Source organism: Muscardinus avellanarius (assembly GCF_963383645.1).
Source record: "Muscardinus avellanarius genome assembly, chromosome: 12".
Classification (NCBI taxonomy): Eukaryota; Metazoa; Chordata; class Mammalia; order Rodentia; family Gliridae; genus Muscardinus; species Muscardinus avellanarius.
In genome coordinates, this window is record NC_137798.1 from 18,795,720 (window position 1) to 18,808,406 (window position 12,687).

Below are 12,687 nucleotides of genomic sequence, written 5' to 3' on the forward strand. Positions count from 1 at the left end.
TTCTCATTGTAGCCGCTCTCATTCGTGGAAACAGAAACAACTGTGCTCAATTCTCCAATAACCTCGACTGGCTAATCAGTAAACTGGACAGACTAGAATCTTCCTCAGGTAAGAACTGACAGAAAAATATAACCAGAGAAGATTTCCTTTTCTTCCTGTTTAAAAAAAAAAAAAGTTGAATCTTTGCCACTGGATTGCCAATGGTCTTCAGTTACTTTGACCAGAAGGAATAGAGTCCCAAAGCCTGATAGATGTACACCTCTGTTTTGCAGCTGTAATGCAGGCTTCTGCAATTCTTCTTGTTTGTTTAATTTTTCACTTTGTGCCTTCATGTTTACCCTCTGAATCCTTTAAATAACCCCTGCCCGGTGATTCTGCTCTCCTAATTCCTGCTGCACCTCTATCCTTGGGATGTCTAAACACCCTTTCAACCTCGTCCTAACCATTTTGGTTAGAAGCAGAATCGAAGGATGACTGTGGAATAGAAGGAATTGATCCTCACTTACCCCCTGAACCAGCCTCACCTCACACCTACAGTCCCTCTCGATGACTTACAGAGAATCTGAGCCATCGCTAGTCACCACTGGTGAGCGTCCATGCCACAGGCTCAGCAGTTTGCTTACTCCACGAGGAGAGCACATGGCCAGTCTAGTCTCCCCCTCTGGCAGCTGAAAGTTTTTGATACTTTTCTCATACTCTAGAGGTGGTAGGTACTTCAACAAGTCAACCAAGGGAAGGTCCCCCCAAGAACCACCACCTGTGCATGTGTCTTCTAGGCTTCTCTTTTCAATATTAGTTAGATTACATTTTAGGGAAAGTTATGGTGCGTGCATATGTACATAAGCGCTGGAGATAGAATCCAAGGGCATTCTACCTCTGAGCTATACCCCTAAGACTTATTTTATTTTCTTTTTAAAAATGGTCTTGCTAGGTTGCTGAGTCTCACTGTGCTGCTGAGGCTGGCCTAGAACATCTGAACCTCCTGTCTCAGCTTCCCAAGTAGTGGGATTATAGGTGTGCACCACTCTTCCCAGCTAAGAGGAATTTTCTTACTAATAACAGTGAAGCACTTGCCAGCCCTTTACCTTGAATTTCATCTTGTTTTTACCCTTGCATATACCAGACTGCTTGAGCACCACCAGTTCATTCTTTCTTAAGTCTTCATATGATATAGAAAACCACCCAGTGTGCCAAGAAAAGGGCTAAAGCCAAAGAGTCTTTCATTTTTGAGCTTATAGTTTGTTTGGTATGCTAGTGTACCTAAAAGAAAAATAATTTCTGGGTGGTTCCTAGAAAACTTCTTATTTTGAGGAGAAAATGAAAATATTTTCTAAGCCACTTGAATGACTTTCAGAATTTATAACAAAGTGGGCAGCTGCTTTTATATCTATATTTAAATGAGGTATTGTTTGGTTTGATCAAATTAAGGATTGCATTTAACAGCTGCTTCTGTATATTTTAATGTATAAAGATCCGATCTCTGCCCAGAGAAATGGGAAATGGGGTGACTGTTGAATTCACCTCACCTCTAGATTACAGATAGTATGGCCCTTAGGGGCCTTCAGGCCTCCAGAGTATATAAAAGATCTAAGAACTGATGATAGTCTGGCCCCACAGAATTGTCTTTTCATTCTTAGGTTTCTAAATTATGGTCCTTCTCTGCAGTTGTTTAATGTCCAAATGATTTTTGTGGCATTCATGTAGGTATCTTGGAGGTTTTGCACTGCATCTTGATTGAAAGCCCAGAAGCCTTAAATCTGATAGCAGAGGGCCACATCAAGTCCCTCATCTCCCTGTTGGATAAGCACGGTCGGAATCACAAGGTAGGTATGGAGAGGGGACCCACGTGGCTTTTCCCTTTGCAGTGCTTCATACCCATTGCATGTTATTGAGAGCTGTTGACTAGTTTCTTTCTTGTTTTTCATTAAAAACTTTGAGGAATGGGGCTCTGCAGGACCTTCCTTGTCTACAAGCATCGTGCAAGCCAGTCAGTCACTCTGAATCTTGGGCAGTCTTGGCTCCCTCAGCTTCCCCTGCCCTGCTCACTGTCACTGGCTCTTAATATACAACTCACTGTGGGGCTCAGGAGGGGAACCTCTAATACCAAGTTGCAGCTGTATAACACAAAAAATATAAATCAGATTTAAAATGGTATTATTAGTTTTGATAACTTGGCTTATTATTAAATGAAATCAAATTTAATAAATCAAATTAAGTAAAAGAAACTGCATAAGCAAACAAGAAGTCAAAAGCCCCTATTTCTTTCTTTGATACAAAACAGCTGTGTGACTTTGGGTCTCAATTATTTCATCTTAAAATGGCAACAGTGGTTCCTCATTAAGGTAGAATGCTACATCAATATTTTGAGGTCACATAAGTCTAGCATCTCGATTTTGATGAAATTATATCTCTAAAATGAAATGCACCAAGGGAAGAATCTATTAAGTTATTATGAGTTTTATCCCCACTGCTCACATCTACACCCTACATGGGGGTGTAATTAGTAGGCAGACAAGGGACTCTCAGGCCCAGGGGTGCATTCCAAGAGTGGATGGCCTCACTGGGCACGTGAGACACCAGGCCTCTCTGCTCGCCATGCTTTGTGCATATCTGAGTCACGTTTCAGTTGAGTCCAGGAGCATTGACTACATGATAGACAACAGCCTTAGGAAACACAAAAGCCCTGGTCCTTAGCATCTGTGAAATTGCTCGGCAACAAATAGAAAGAAATATGTGGGTCCCGTAATTGCTTTCTCAAATGTGCTAAATCAAAAGCAGGCACGAGACTTCAGGCTCAGTCCAACTTTTCTACATTCCACGTGTCCCTTTCTGTCTGGGAGGCTTAATAGGAATTACTGACAAGTCGACAAGTAGCACAAGGTAGAAGCCACCATCTGGGTATGATGTCAGAGGAGCCCTTTTCTGGGATTGCTGCTCTCGTTTCATTGGCCCCAGGGCTTCTCTATGGCACCACACAATTCACTTCATAAGTTGTTAGCTTTCTTATGGCGTCTTTCAGCCCAAAGCCACAAACCATAAAGTAAATGTCACTTGGTAGCAAATTGATCACTATTCTGCCCATTCCGCAGCTGAAAAAAACCAAGGCCTAGAAATCCAGTATACTTCGCTAGAAATCAGTACCTGATCTGCTAAGCACTGAGCACGTGAGCAGAGTCATCTTCAATCTTCTATGACACTGAGGAAGTTGGGCAATATGGTCGAAGTTGAGACAAAGTGATCTTGGCACATTAGAGTCTCCTCAAGGATGACCCTTTTTTAACTTTTATTATGGAATTTTGGACAAAGGCTAGTTTTTCATGAATTCAAATCCTCTTGTACAGATGATTCAATTTGGTGGCCTTTGTTCAAAGAAAGGGCCAGGCTCACGTCATCACCAGTGTCTTTGTTGTAGTTTTGCAAAGAACACACTGGGCGTGGGCCAAACTTCTATCACAACATTTTGCTTGTGCTTGGGAAGTGCCCACAAAAATATTTTCCTATCCAGTGTTAGGTTTTCAGGAGTCTCTTCCCACTCACTTAGTTCCCCATAAAGACAGTGACTTAAACTATGCAGAGGTCTAGAGCTGGGGGACCTGAGAAGTCCTCGAGCAACACAATGATGATGAGCTCATGTATCGTTCACTCAGCCGGGGTTGGCGTGCACACGTCCTCTCTAGTCCTCCTCGTGCCCCTCTGAAGTGCCATGGTTGTTATTTGCACTCAAGGGAGGCAGAGAGAAGGCCAGGGCATGGGCCCTGAGAAACTAAGCAATTTTCCACCTAACCAGTGACAGGCTAGGACCAAAAGTTTAATATTTTTCCAGTGTTTCTCAAGCTGAAATCTGTGAGTATATTTTTGAGAGTCCAGCCATCCTGAGAGAATATGCTTAATTTGTGTTTTTATTTTTATAATTATCTAAATAAGAAACTCTTTGCGGTGGAAAATCTACAACTAGAAGGCATTTTCATAGGATAAGTTAATGTTTCTCAGATTGAAGTGCAGGGCCCCCATTACCCATGAAGCTGGTCTTTAGGATCACAACTTGTTTCTTTCAAAAAAAAAAGATTCATAGATCTCATGGGTTTAAGAATTCCTTTCTGCCTCATGTCACCTCCAATCACAGGCTTAGAATCAAGACTGTATATAAAGGTAGCAATTATTAAAACTCCAACCCTTCTGTAAAATAGCTTTGTTTGCTTCCATGGGGCATTACCACTCTTCTAAATCGTGATCAAATTTGAAGTCAGAGAGTTATAGGGAAAAATAATGTTGAGAGTGCAAAAGGACAGAAGTGGGCTGCAGGACCTGCTCCCTATTTTCTAATACACTTTGCCCTTTGACCTCTCAGCAGCTTTGCTTTGTGAATATTTCAGCACATCCTTACCTTCCCAGGACCCATCAAAATTTTTCTGTGGCTGATTAAAACATAAAATCAAACTTTTATCTGTCCGTCAAAACTTAGTTCAACTTCCCTCTATGAAGCTCTTTCTGATCACATCTGGGATTGCTCTCCTCGCCCCTCCTCTACTGGTACACAGTTTGTTCTCTGTCACAGTGCTTGCCCCAGTATTCCTTTCCTTACAGTGTTTTTTCATGTGGATTTCTTTTACCCTCTGGGAGACCATCTTTGTAATTCCCATAGTGCCCAGTTCAGATTAAGCAATTCAGACATTTGTATGTGTTTTTCAGATGTTTAATAAATGAATAAAGGTAATGGATGAGTGTAGCCAGAATCTACATCTGTCTCGCTTGAGTTGACAGAGGCTCACATATATGTACAGGCCTCATTTCACCAAAGGAGTGCCTTAGCCATGGTGATACGCACACTATGCTGGTAGCACTGCTTTTATTGTTTGGTGAAAAAAAAGGTTGTTAAAAAAAAAAGTTGTGGAAAATTAGAGCAACCATCTCATATTTTTACATGGACCAAGCTTTTATAAGTTATGTGTGTGTATGTGTATATGTATGTATATATATATATATATCCATCTACTTGCCCCCCAAGCTACCTTACTCCAAATCTGCTCAAAGAGTTTCCAGATAAATATTGTTATTATCTTCTGTTTCACAAGGATTTGGAACCACCTGTAAGAAAAATGTATGGCAAAATAGTAATATCATTAGTCTACAGAAAGTAAAGATAGACTCAGAAGCTTAGCCTGGGCTGGGGGGATAGACAGCCAGGAAACAAACCATTAACTCCCACAGAGTTCTCCAATCGCTCCATAAGATCAGTGGAGTTTCCAGGCAGCCACAGCGATATGGAAATGTCCCCACCCACTCAGCCCTCGTCCACAGGGAGAACAGAATCTGTTTCTCAATGAGGTAAATGCACTCATTTTTCAAATATAAGACTGGATATAAAAATCACAGAATAAGCTCAATTAGCACTTTTCATATATGACTTCTTTTGCAGATAAAATCTTATGACAAAATACAACAGCAAAACAGTGTTTCCATTGGCATGTAATATGTACTTCTCATCTTTAAAATAGAATTCCCACCTAAGCTTGTGTTTAGTATATACTAGTGAGGATAAAAGTAAAGTGAGAGGCTTGTAAGTGAAGTGAGGGGTCAGTGATGGAAATGGCTACAACCCCACAAATGAACCCCACAAAATAAGTCAGTGGGTAGGGAAGCCTACCTCCTTAAGACAGCCCCGTATCCTCAGGGGCTCAGCTCTGAGCCCAGTCAACAGCAGGGCTTAAGTCGGTGTGCTCATTGAGGAAGAGGTCCTCTGAGGGCAGGGCTCTGCACAGGGTCACGTGCTGGTGCACCTCCTGGAGATCTCTGGGCATCACATTGTTGATAGGAAGGCTCTAATTCAGTAAGAGTAGAGGTGAGGGGAGTGTGGGCGTTTCCAGCCAGCTCCTTGGTAATGTCAATACAGCAGGGCCAGGGAGAGACCCTGGGGCTGTGAAGCTTTTTGTGAGGTTGGATTCCTTCACACAGGGAGAGACACAGCACACACACACACACACACACACACACACACACACACACACACACACACAAGACCCAGAGGAGAGTGTCCAAGGTCAGGCTTGAGCGATGTAGATCACATTCATCTACTTCCCACTGGTCCAAACTCAGTCATGTGATTCCACATAGCTGCAAAGTAGCTAGGAAATACGGCCTCCTGGTGGACTCAGGAGGAGGAGGATATGGAGCCTGGTGAATACTCAGCAGAAACGGCCTCACTAGCCAAGCATCCCAGAGGTCACTGCTCTGCCCCATCTCCATCTGACAGTACAGGTGACCTCTAGGCACCATTGTGTTCCCCTGTGGTGGATTAGACCTCATGTGGTCCTCACTCTCTTCTTTTTAAAAGGAATTCATGTGAACTTTTCTAGAAAAAGGATTTTGCCCTTGTTCCCCAGTTTTACACAAAGAAATGCCTCCTAAAAGCCCAAACACTGTCAACCTCGATTCTTTATGGCATAATTTGTTTATAGGCGAGGCCAGCTCTGTTAGGCTCAGTGCTTTCTCAGAGCCTTTTTTCTCTCTTGTCCCTATTGTATATGGATTAAGCTCTGCTTTTCCTTTGGCTATGACAGCAAGGCTCCTGCAGCCATCACTCCAAGGCAAAACAAATGAAAATGTGTGCTAGGCCAGACAAAAATTGTTTAATGTCCTGGCCATCTAGGGCTCTTTTCTTAGAGTGAGAGATTATCCTCTGCATTTCAAGTTTCTACAGTTGGTCTCTTTCACAGGGTGGTAATAGCAAAAGTCCCCCAGAAAACTGCCTTTGGGACACTTTTCTGCTTGTCCTATAAATGTGCTTGGTATATATCTAGAGCAAAAATGACATTCTGGGACTCAGGTGGAAAATTGGTTTGTGAGAATTAAGGACACAGATGCCATCCACAACCTGAAACTATCCAACCCCGGTAAGCTCTGAGTCTTCCGTGGCCACTTTGAAACACCGAAGTGCGGCTGCCCAGCTCCCTGTCGGCACTGCCTGCCATGGTGCGGCTGTTATTTACAGACTGCTCACTGCGCGTTCCTCACGCTGAGGGAAGGAGAGAGGGACAGTGCCTGGCCCGCACAGCTCGCTCCGCCATGATACAAACTCAGAATTTGAACAAAAGAAGACACGACACGGTGCAGAGAGGGCAGCTGTGATGGCAGCGTGCAGGATCAGGAGAGCAGGGGCTGATCCCAGGTTCCAGGCAGCTAGAAAACAAGAGCAGAAGCGGCTTGGTCACAGGTCTTTGGAGCCATGGGCCATCTGGGCTTTTGCAGATGTGCTCTCCTTCCAGATGGGAGGAGGAAAGCAGAAGAAATGGTCTGAATACTAATTCCTAGAAATAAAAGGATATCTTAATGAGTTTTAATGACATCATGGCAAGAGGCCCAGACAGGAATCTGCACTCCCACCTCAGGTTCCCAAGCCTGCTACATGCAAGGACCTTCACCAAATGAGAACCGAAGTACTTTTCATTAAGAGCTGTCTGAGCTCCTCCTAATCCTCAGTGCGGAGCACCATCAGGGCAGAACTGCTTTAACCCACTGTAATGGAGCAGTGTCCGCAGGAGGCATGCAGTGTGGAGTCTGAGTCCCGCCTGTTGTGCCTCCTCCTGGGCCTGAGGTTTGGTGGTTGTTCTGCTGCAGGTTCTGGATGTCCTGTGCTCCCTTTGTCTCTGCAATGGGGTCGCCGTACGAGCCAACCAGAACCTGATCTGTGACAACTTACTGCCCCGGAGAAACCTGCTCCTGCAAACACGGCTAATTAACGATGTGACCAGGTAAGGCCATCACCGCCATTCCAAATGCCAGGCATGGTTCTGCCCATCTTGTTTCCAGGCAAGAGAGGGAGGGCCGATCCACACTCCAGAGTCTCACTCAGTGCCATCATGGCAACACAAGCTACAATGCCCGTCTCATGGCTAGGGCCTCATACCCTATCCTTTTTGGCAGAGGTTCCTAAACTTTCCCCTTGAAGTGGCTGAAGCTGAAGGAAATATGCTACCTGGGAGTTGAAGGTGGCCTAAACATGAATGCATGTCTTATAACTTTTTAATAAAATATTCCTATGTTTTTTTTTTTTTGCGATACCAAGGATGGAACCCAGCGGCATTCTATCTTTGAGTTATACCCCAGCCTTATTTTTTATTCTTTATTTTGAAACAGGGTTTCACTGAGTTGCACAGGGCCTCACTAAGTAGTAGCTAAGGCTGTCCACAAACAGCGATCCTGTCTCAGCCTCCCAAATGCTGGGATTACAAGCGTGTGCCACCATGCCCAGTTTTCCTGTGTGTATTGATATGCCATTTTTTTCTAAAATACTGTAATAGAATGGAGGTCCCAAGTTCGTGCTGTGGTTTCTTGAATCTTCCGGCACATGACCATTTACCCAATTGCTGTCTATAAGGGTCAGGAGGAAAAACATGGGCCAAGCACTTCCCCTAGCCTATTGGTTCCTGCGTGTGGCTACATGTGAGTCATGCAAACTCACTGTGCCTAGCTTAGGTAGGCCTTTGGTTCTTTATCTACTCTCCACCTAGGTCTCCACCCTCATCCACACTAGGGAGGGAAGAACCCCTTGCATCCCCTAGACCTGAACCATTATGAAGACTTCCTTCCTTCTTGGTACAACTTTGTTTTTCCTTGCTCACCAAAACCAAGACATAGCCTCACCCCAGGAATGGTCTCTCCCTAAGAGTTTCCAACATAAAAACTCTCATCACCCATCCTAAGCTTTTAGCCACTTTGTTGAGCACATTAAAAGCTCTTGCCCTTAACAAAGCTGCCTAATAGTGACTTTTAAGAGGCCATTGTTATTAATAATACTTAGGGAACAAAGCTGCTGTTTCGAAAATGAAAGAGCTTAAACCAACTAACCAGAAGATGGAAGTCAAGTAAGAATTTCTTTCTCTTGCAGAAAGACACAATGCTTTGTAATCATCCAACTCTGTATAACATTTTCAGCACCATTGCCCATGGTTGGCACTCCATAAATGTGTTGTCCTGAATGGAATATTTAAAGAGACAACCCTTTATATTTTATAATAGAATTAATGTTTTCTTGACACCTCCCACTAAGAACTTGACCAAGCACTGAAGGCTGTCGACTTTTTATATATTTGAACAATAACAAAATACACAGAATTGCTTTTGCACTGGGTTTAATTGGGCCAGTGCCTCCCGCTGGGTCTGGTTCAACTTGCCACCTGTCCCACGTTTAATTTCAGTATTCGGCCAAACATCTTCCTGGGAGTTGCGGAGGGATCAGCCCAGTACAAGAAGTGGTACTTCGAGCTGATTATCGACCAGGTGGACCCTTTCCTCACAGCAGAACCCACACATCTGCGGGTGGGCTGGGCCTCCTCCTCAGGCTATGCCCCATACCCAGGAGGTGGAGAAGGATGGGGCGGCAATGGTGTTGGCGATGACCTATACTCCTATGGCTTCGACGGACTTCATCTTTGGTCAGGTGAGTCCCTTGAGAAGGCGTTTGTCCCTGATGTCTTACTGGAAACAGTTGAGCCTCAGATTGTTCAGGCTGAACTTGCCACTTTCAGTTGAAATGACACAGACTCATGAGATGAATTTAGATGATTAGGTGGGAAGAGCATCAGGTTTAAAGGAGACCTAATTGAGACCATTTTCTGAAAGTTCCTAGCTATATGGTCCAGTGCAGATATTTAACTTCTTAAGCTTGTTATCTGTATTTAATCCTTACTGCACATAATTGTTGGGATTTTATAAATACAGAGAAAGATATACTCAGCTTTTATCTAATGGGAAGTATTACATACTTTTTGTATAATTTTCCTCTCATTTTATCTTCGTAATGAAACCTAAAGGTAAAAAAGATTGATGTTGTGTTACAGATGTAGAAATTGAGGCACAAAGATATCTAAGGAATCTATTTCAAGTCACACTGAGAAGGATCCTGATCTACTGGCAAGTCTATAATCTTATCAGCACTGCCAGCCGCTTCCAGTTAGGATGGCGAACAGTCTAGATTCCATGCACAGTCAGTGCCAACCTCAAATAGGAGTTGAAGCTTCCATTTTAGATAAACATTGATGCTTTTCCCAAGCATGTCCACGGCCCATACCCATGGAGGAATGGATTGGTTCTGCCTGAGTAAAAATACGAGGGTGGCTTTCAGGCTTTCGCCCAGAGCAAGAGCCCAACCTATTGCTGTCTACTGTCCAAAGCATGTCTTTTCTATCTTTTGCAAAACTACAACTGGAGCCATTGTGTCCCTTGTAGAAATCCCTTATGCAAGCACTGTGCTGTGTCTCCTTACATAAGAAACCATGGCACCTGTTCTTCCTTAAATCCAGCATGAGGGAAAAGTTTGTCTCTACAAGGCAAACCTATACACTGTTTTTCCTTTGTGACTGGGAACTGTGTAACCCACCACATTTTCCTTCTTCTCTTGGCTTTCTGGCTAAAATCGAATTGCCTAACGTCAATAATTCATGTCAGCTTGGATCCTGATGCTTCTTGTAGTTGGTCTTTGTTTTCATTTGTTCAATGTGAAGATTTCTGTTTGCTTTTGGTTGGAACACTATAAAATTTTAGGAATGTTGTAAACTTGTTTGTATATTTATTAATCCTGAATTGCTTTAAGGAAAGAATGCATTCCTATATCCTTGGATGAAGCAAATCAGACCCTTGTTTCAAGGAGAAGCTAATCAGTATCAAATTTTTTAAAAAATGGTTATTTAGTTTTCTTTGAGCTTTACAGTACTGCATGGGGTAGGATACTTACTAAATCTCTATATCCATTTTAGATACTGGAGGGATGGATGCATCAGTGAATCAGGAGGCAGATTGTCTTCTCATGGTGTGTCAATAAGGGGCTGCTATCTGTGCATTTCAGTGCCTGAGCATCCTGTGTATCACCCTAAAAGTGTGCAGTTGGCCTCCCCCACCCCCAGCCCGCCTGTCCTGTCTCCTCTGAAGGCAAGCAAGCTCCATGCTCTGGGGCCATGCCGGTCATCATAACATTATTCCTCTGTGGTTGGAGAAGGGGGAAGAGGGCTGGTTACACTGTGACTCTGAACATTATATACATGTGGTAAAATATCATAGAGGTACATTCAAGGAACTGGGAAACCCTTAGATTCTAGCATCTTCTGAAAAGTGGGAAAGCCATTCTCTCCAAGATTCATATTTCTCGTTCTCACTAAAACTCAAAGCTTCCTTGAGTCACCCTGGGCCTTATTCTAACTTCTCTAACCAGCACACAGGAACGTCTGTCTTGCAGCAGGCATTCGGGTAAATATGTCAGTATGAGCACCAGCCCAAGAAATTAGGCTTCTATTAATGATTTCCACCAGGACAGCAGTGGGCTTCAGACTCTCTGATGAAGAGAAGAGCAGAAATGACCCTGCAGCCTGCCATAGGAGGGAACAGAAGGTGACCAGGGAGATATTGTGGGAACTGGTCAGGACAATTTTTCTTCTTTTCCTTGAGATCTAAGTACCCAGGCTCATTAACTTTAAAGTTATCTGTGTGCACAGATTAACCCACTGCCTCCAACTGGTCTTAACATACTTATTAAAAGTACAACAGAAGTTGCAGTCTTTGGGAAGAATTGCAATGCTCCTAACACTTTTTCAATGGGGAAAATTAAGAAAAAACAGTGTGGCTGTGAAGTCAGGCCTGAGTTTGAATCCTAGCTCTGCCGGTTGTTGATGTTTTACCTTGGGTGAATTATGTAACCTCTTAGACTATTTCTTCAGATGAAACGAAGGCAGATTCATGTACAGTGGCATATTTCTGCTCAGGAGGCTGAGGCTGATCACCTGAGGCAGGAGTCTTAGGCTCACCTCAACACCATGAGAGCCTGTAGAGGAGGAGGGGGAAGAGGAGGAGCCTTGTGTAATTTAAATGAGATAAGGAGCATGAAATTCCTGGCACACATCAGATACCCGATAATGTGATTTCCCTTCCCTCATTGTCTGTGAACTCGCTGTGGTTGTACTGCTCAAATCAGATTCCTGGGTACTTCAAGACCACTTCAGCAATATCTACCTGGACACAAAAACATGCCTCATGCTGAATGGGAAAAGAAGTGTCCAGGTGACATCCTAGGAGTACCAACGAGCTTTTCGTTTGTGTAGAGCAAGAGCAGCCTTAATAGATTTTTTTGGCCACTGGAGCCTGTACACCACTTCTGGGTGCCAGCTGAGGAGCCCTGTGCACGTGAGTTAGCTCAGAGCAGCCTGTAGTACATAACTGGCTAAGGGCAAGAGTCACAGGAGAAAAGTCACACCTCTCCTTCCCTTTTACCCCCGCCTGCCCCTAAGAAGGATTCATTTTCCCGAGAGAAGAGTGAGTAGAGTAAAACTATTTCCTGAACTCATTAAAGCTACTGACTCATAAAGATAATTTAGCCCTGAAGTCCAATTTGCATGAGGGAACTTTACCTGTCTCCCTGCCGAGATGAGTCCCAGGATACTGGGTTGTCTGTCAAAGTACAGCTCGCTGTGACTCAGACCCATCTCACCCCAGTGCTGCTGGGCGAGACCAGGAGTGGCTGTGGAACAGCAGCATTTTATGTCCTTGGCTCCTCTCTCATTCCAGATGCCTAAATATTTGTGTTTGTATTATAATACCAAACTCTGCAGCGCCAGAGCCATGGAAGTGCTGAGCACCACTGTTTACTCATCAGAGGAGATTAAACCCTGCAACAGTACGGCCTTAGGTTAATTTGGAGATGTG

General features: G+C 43.7%; 1 protein-coding gene across 2 annotated transcripts in view; it reads left to right on the plus strand.

Moving 5' to 3' along the window:
• RYR3 (ryanodine receptor 3) overlaps positions 1–12,687 on the plus strand; it is a gene marked incomplete at both ends in the record, with an annotated part of 530,337 nt that overhangs the window by 277,583 nt on the left and 240,067 nt on the right. For both annotated transcript variants that reach the window (XM_080708162.1, XM_080708163.1), the window contains 4 exons: positions 13–108; positions 1,705–1,823; positions 7,615–7,748; positions 9,195–9,436. In XM_080708162.1, coding sequence (XP_080564288.1) covers positions 13–108; positions 1,705–1,823; positions 7,615–7,748; positions 9,195–9,436 — 591 coding nt within the window. The remainder of the gene's footprint in view (positions 1–12; positions 109–1,704; positions 1,824–7,614; positions 7,749–9,194; positions 9,437–12,687) is intronic.